The following is a 6,000-nucleotide window of genomic DNA, read 5'->3' on the forward strand; positions in this document are numbered from 1 at the left end:
TTTGCATTATCAGCCTGCAGTCAGCCATGTTTCCATCTTGCTGTGTAAATGGAGCAGCGTGGCACTCAGCTACGTCATCATTTTCCACATGATCTCGCTGATGATGTAACACATGCAGACTAAAGAGAAACAATCCCAGTGTAAACGAGTGCGACGTAAACATGCTCTGTAAGACAGCCGTATCGAGAGTTGAAGAGATTCAGTCTGCAGATGGCGCCCACAGGTCGAAAACATAAGGGACTGAATGATGGGAGTGATTACCTCGGACAGTTTCGCCTCACGATTGTTGGAGGCTTTACACCATTTTCTGCCATAAATGCAGTCGGGAAAAATATTTAATATTCTAGTTCTCAGAGTGAAGAGGGTCAATTAATTATCATGTCAAAAGGCTCAATGGGCCCACTGGGCATGAAGAGGGCATAGAAGAAAATGAAGTTAGGCAGTCACTCCACATTATCATATCAGTCATACTGCAATCATTTCTATATATTTTTAGAAAGATTAGAATTCTCTGAAAGGCAGGGGGTTTAAAACTGTCATTAACGTAAGTCATAGTTGTGAAAATTAGGCAGAGCTTTAAAAATAAATATTAAATAGACAACAACAAAAAAATCAAGCTTCAGTGATGCCGCATGTATTGAAGGTATAAAAACATTTCCACATTCAAATGTCTGATAACAAATAGATAAAAAGAGTTGTTGTGTTTTTGTCACAAGTTGTGCTAATGGTTTGCACCCAAATGTTTCATTATCATGTTCCAAATGATCAAGTTACAGGTTACAAACTTTCAACTCAAGTCTTTGATGCTACATTCACCAGCAGGAAATAACAGACGCTGCATGCTAGCTCTGGTCTCCCGCTAGCTTTAACCACTTTGCTAAGACTAGCTTCTTAACACTGGTCATGTCCAGAAGAGGAGGGGGAGGAATCTGATGAAATTTGTTATTCCACAGCTTATTTTACACTCATATACTGTATATATATGCTGTTGCGTCTCCTTAACACATGGTAGAATTTCCACATGCTAGCAGTTTTGTTGCTGCATCGCTGTGAACGCAACAAGAACGATCTGCCGTAAATGCTTTAAAATTTGACCAGCGGGGAATCGGATTTACAGAGAATGATGTCAGCCACGGCGGATTAAACTACCGGTCAACCGCCACATCGACCAGAGCGTCAGCAGTGTTCTAATGTTCTAACTGTAACAGTAGTGGACTGACATTGCATAATGCTACCTGAAATTATTTCATTAGAATTAAACAAAAATGGTGATGATCTTCACATTTGCTATCAATTTGACTGGGAGACACCGAGTGGCAGAAATGGCATACTGTGCCTTTAAATGTGGACTCTATCAGCTAATATTAGCTCACCGAAGATATATTTCATTGCTGCACATTCAAAAAAAAAAAAAAGAAAGAAAGAAAGCATAATAGAAGATATTACTTGATCATAATTCTTAGTAAACAGACTTCAGTAGTCCTATCGAAAAATGTTCATTCGTCGCATTTAGTTCCTTCCAGTGTCTGATGCTCTAATAAGGTTTGGGTACGCAGTAGCTTACAGGCTTAAAGGTGCTCCCTCTCAAAGAGAATAGGAAATTTTTAGAGACTGTGCTAAATTATTCTCTATCATCAAGATCTGATTTAATGCTTTTGTTATATTGAACAGGTTTCCTCATGTTGCTCATAGACAACCTATAATTTTGCATGCAGCATTTTTTATTTATTTTTTTTTTTTTTTACAACTATACCTTCTCAGTGTGTGCTGGAGTAATTAATGGTCATAACTGCTCAACAAAATGGGAAGAACATAGCACATTAGCATATAATTGCATGAAATTACGGCAAACAAATTAATGAATAGAAGAAAGACAGATGAGGCAAATTTGCACTACCAGTAACACAGAAGGAACAATGTAACTACCACATTGCAGTGAGGGCTCCACTCCCTCTGCATATTCTCTGCCTGAGGAACACCCCTGCACATATCGGATTGTACATAAAGGATTAAAAGGCTATCCCACGCCAAAACCCTGTGACTTAGTGCATCCAAGAGTGCCACTACTGTACAAGTACAAGCACCTCAAATGCTAAATTACTGATTTAAACCTTAAAGAAAATGGGCGTGATGAGGTTATCAAAAAGTGTAATTTGACACAGAACTCCCTCAATTAGACTTACATAACGACACATTTCACCAACTTAGAGGGATCTCATTTCAAAGCCTTTATCATGGAATCAGATTACATAACAGATGATTCAGAGTATAAAGTGTGCGCCTGTTATGCACCAGAGCGCCTAACAGAGACCAAATAAACCGACACAATCCGTGGCTGACCCTCGATGTACTTAATGCAAGCAGGCATCTACAGTCAAGTGCCCCTCTGGACGACATCAGTGCACCTGTACACACTGACAGGTGCATTACAAGGTGTTTTCTTTTGCACAATGTACCTTTAACTGACCGACCGTGACTCAGTCCTGAAGGCTGCGTGCGTGGTTATGCGTGTCTACATTTATGGGGAGCCCAGCAGTACTCCACAACAAGAACACGTCCCATACAAGCTCAGACCAACACAGCACGACAGCAAGATGGAGGAAAACAAATATATTTTGAAATATGTACGTCTACCCATGCAATATTTACAATCACGTTGTCCACATTAAGACAATATTAGAAGCTAGTCCTTCAGGTGCATGTTTTATTTAATGTGCTATAAGTCTTGCACAGGCTGTAGCTAACTGATTGCGTGCGGAGGGAAGAGGTGAAATCAAACATTAACAGCAAGCGGTCTTTACTTAAAAAACAGATCACACAGTAAGCTAATTAGCAGCAGTCGCAGTGCCATAACCGATGCACCTGCTTAACAGGGTGGGTGGCTGGCTGGGGGCGGAGGGAGAGGGAAGACCAGGAGGAGAGTGAATGGCTGCTGCCGTCCTGACCACGAGTAGAGATGGGAGATTCACCCAAGAACCCACAAATGAAAACCAAGAGGTTGAAAAATGAGAATATCTTACCTGCACAGCTCACAAGAAGCAAGGCTAAAATGATATCCCTTGACAGGACCATCGCTACTCCCGAGTAACGTGGACGTTAAACGGTGTAGCAAACGGCTTTTTTTTATATGTCTCCGCTACCGTGCTGCCCTCCGGTATCCTACCTCTCTTAGCAAGTGTTCATCCTAATCTATATTTCTCAGCTCGTCGTTGGTGTCTTGTCAGTTGTCGTTGTGGACAAGCAAGCCGTCAGGGATTGGCAGTGATGAGCGCCAGTGCGCCGTTCAAAGTCTGACTGACAAGCAGCGCCTTCTCACACACGCGAATTAATCCGCTACCATCGGAATAATGGACCTCATGTTAAATAGTGCGCTGGTCTCATAGGATACCGGACTGTGTCATAAGAAAGGACCCCCCCCCCCCAAAAAAAAACAACTATGAGCATGAAAACATTATGAAAAAAAGACTATAAAGAAAAGAACTTGTGATTAGAATTATTTTGTATATTAAAAAATACAGTGTATGAATTAAAAACTATTAATTAAAGAATTAAGGTAAGGAATGGATTATAATGGCTTATAAGGCTAAAAAAAAAAGACATGAAAGCATTGTGAATAAGACTTGTGTTTCAAACTCAACTTAAAGATGTAGATGAATATGTTTATACTGTCGTTATTTACCTTCTATAAGATGTACAGTGTCTATGCATGTGTTTGTGTTCGTTTCCACGATTTTGTCTATTATTTCTGTATTATTCCATAATTTCTAAAAAAAAAGAACAAAAAAAAAAGAGCCTTGGAAGATTAGCCATTGGGCAAACAGAGATACAAATCGAATCAAATTAAATATTTAAGAGCCCGCAGTCCAATGTTTCCCTAGTTAAAAAGGCACATGTGTAACAGGGTGATAGGTCTGGGGTATCATTAAAAGATGCTCTGCACTGGTAGATAGCAATGCACCATATTTGAGGGGCATTTTTTAAATTTCCCAAACATCTGTAAAAGCCTATAAATCCTATATTCATTGTTGTTTCCTCATCAAGAGGGGTCTAGCATGAACACCGACCATCTGCCGATACCACGGATGTTACTGTGCATCCATTCCAGTGTCTCTTGACTTACGTATCGATTCCTTTGATACCAGTCCAATTTTTTTTTTTTGACAAAATGAAAAGGATTCTTAACGTTGCCTTTGGTTTTACTTTCCATCTCTTAGGTTTGTTCAGACACAAAAGGGTTCAATAGCATCAAAACATAAACCAGTTTAGCAAAATGTAATTAAGTTAAATTTGTCTGTTTCACTCTTTAGACTTGCATTTCAGCACTTTCAAATTTTTCCACTCAGTTTTACAAAAACAAAACTGAGAGATTGACTCCCCAGGAAGGCGTCTCTCAATAGCGTTTAAGTTCAGTATGCAGCTGGAGTTGTTTGCTGTATGAAATACCTCGTGATTGTTGGTACATTGTTTGTTTTTCTTGATCAATTATACATCAATGCCTCTGAATCGACTGATGAGTTGCAGAACTGAACTGAGATTGGTTAATTAACAATTCAACAACCAATAATGAATGGATTTCCAATATTTGGAATAACATCATTAGCAAATAGTGAGTATACACAGCACACAAATGAATCTGTCACAACCTGACAACCCACAAATTTGTTCTGAAGCTGGTTGAGGCCTACAACAGATTTGTAAGCCATGAATAAATTATATCTTAACCCACCAGTTACAACATATGATGGCTTCTTGGGCCGTTAGTGAGTGGTACCCAGCATACTTAGAAGGTTCCAACAACCCATTCTGGCCATTATCCATGCAAGGAACTCAATATTTTCACACACAGGCATTTTTTTTCCCTCACATTTCATTGCTCAACAGATTGGCTAAGCCTTTGGTTCATATTATCTTCCAACATGAGACAGCTATTTCCTAGTCTTCTCCACACTGCCTTGAAAATATTTCTGGTGAAGAGTAAATACATTTCTTTTTTTTTTCCAATTACATTTATCTATTTATTTGACTAAAAAGCACCAAATCAAATGTGTCAGAATGAAAGCCCATCATACATAATTAATGTGTAACTCATGTAACCCTGCCGTGATGTCATTATAACCCACACAATCTTTCAAAAATGATAGAGGACATGACCTTGGTGATGAAGACTGCAGCCCACATGATTACCTCACTGATGAAAGCACTGAAAGATGTAAGCATTAAACCTAACAAGTCTAACATAAAATTATATCTCACCCAGAAAGTGAGGTTTGCCTTCTAGTGACTCATTTTGAACTCGTGATGATATTCTTTCCCGCCTGCTCTTCTTACTGACTCCAGAATTCAGAGAACGCCAGGCGCATATTTTTCGCTTGATGCTAATGGTGGCTAACAACAGTAAAACATCCTTGTGCAAACTCAAACACGAGTTAAATCGAATGCAAAAACTGGTCATTGTCATTTACGCACTTCCGTGGTCACGCCGAACTGAAAGTGTTAAAAAAAAATTGCTATCAGCTCAATTCAAAGGGTTTGTGGATTATTTAGCATAAACTAAATAAAGAATAGGTGGATTGGGATTTATTTGAGGCTTTGGATAGTTTTGCATTGTTGGTGTCTATTAGCCTCAAGCAAAATCATGTGATTGGTGTCATCTGAATACTTGAGTCACTGGCGAGTAATGCAGCAGGGGAGGAACATCTCTGTGAGCTCTAGGCATCTGACGGTAAATTGTTGTAAGGCAAATGACACTTTCTGGCTGAAGTATCACATTATCAGGCTTTAGTACGAAGGATTTTGAACTCGCCCTGCATGGGAACGGATTTCACATCCACTTGAGCAAATTAAACGAGTCAGTGAAGCTACTGTTGGAAGCATTAGAACCCAAATGAGCCCAGTGATTTTCTCCACAGCAAAAAAAGATTTTCAGATGTTTCAGAGAAAATTGCAGCAGTGTGAACTGGTAGTTGTGCGGAGTCTCAAAAGACTCATTGTGTCAAATGT

At 39.4% G+C, this 6,000-nt stretch overlaps 2 protein-coding genes across 7 annotated transcripts in view; one reads left to right on the forward strand and one right to left on the reverse strand.

The window, feature by feature from the left end:
* Positions 1-3,320, reverse strand: part of ncam1b (neural cell adhesion molecule 1b) — a 66,942-nt gene extending 63,622 nt beyond the window's left edge. For 3 of the 6 annotated variants that reach the window (XM_086216668.1, XM_086216666.1, XM_086216667.1), the window contains exon 1: positions 3,021-3,320. In XM_086216668.1, coding sequence (XP_086072794.1) covers positions 3,021-3,072 — 52 coding nt within the window. In that variant the 5' untranslated portion in view covers positions 3,073-3,320. The remainder of the gene's footprint in view (positions 1-3,020) is intronic. The other 3 variants (XM_086216669.1, XM_086216670.1, XM_086216671.1) reach the window with 2 other exon arrangements.
* Positions 1-6,000, forward strand: part of cadm1b (cell adhesion molecule 1b) — a 273,072-nt gene that overhangs the window by 102,333 nt on the left and 164,739 nt on the right. The window lies entirely within an intron of this gene.

This window comes from Aulostomus chinensis, chromosome 10 (genome assembly GCF_037954235.1).
Source record: "Aulostomus chinensis isolate RoL2024-O1b breed Wild chromosome 10, RoL_Achi_v1.0, whole genome shotgun sequence".
Taxonomy (NCBI): Eukaryota; Metazoa; Chordata; class Actinopteri; order Syngnathiformes; family Aulostomidae; genus Aulostomus; species Aulostomus chinensis.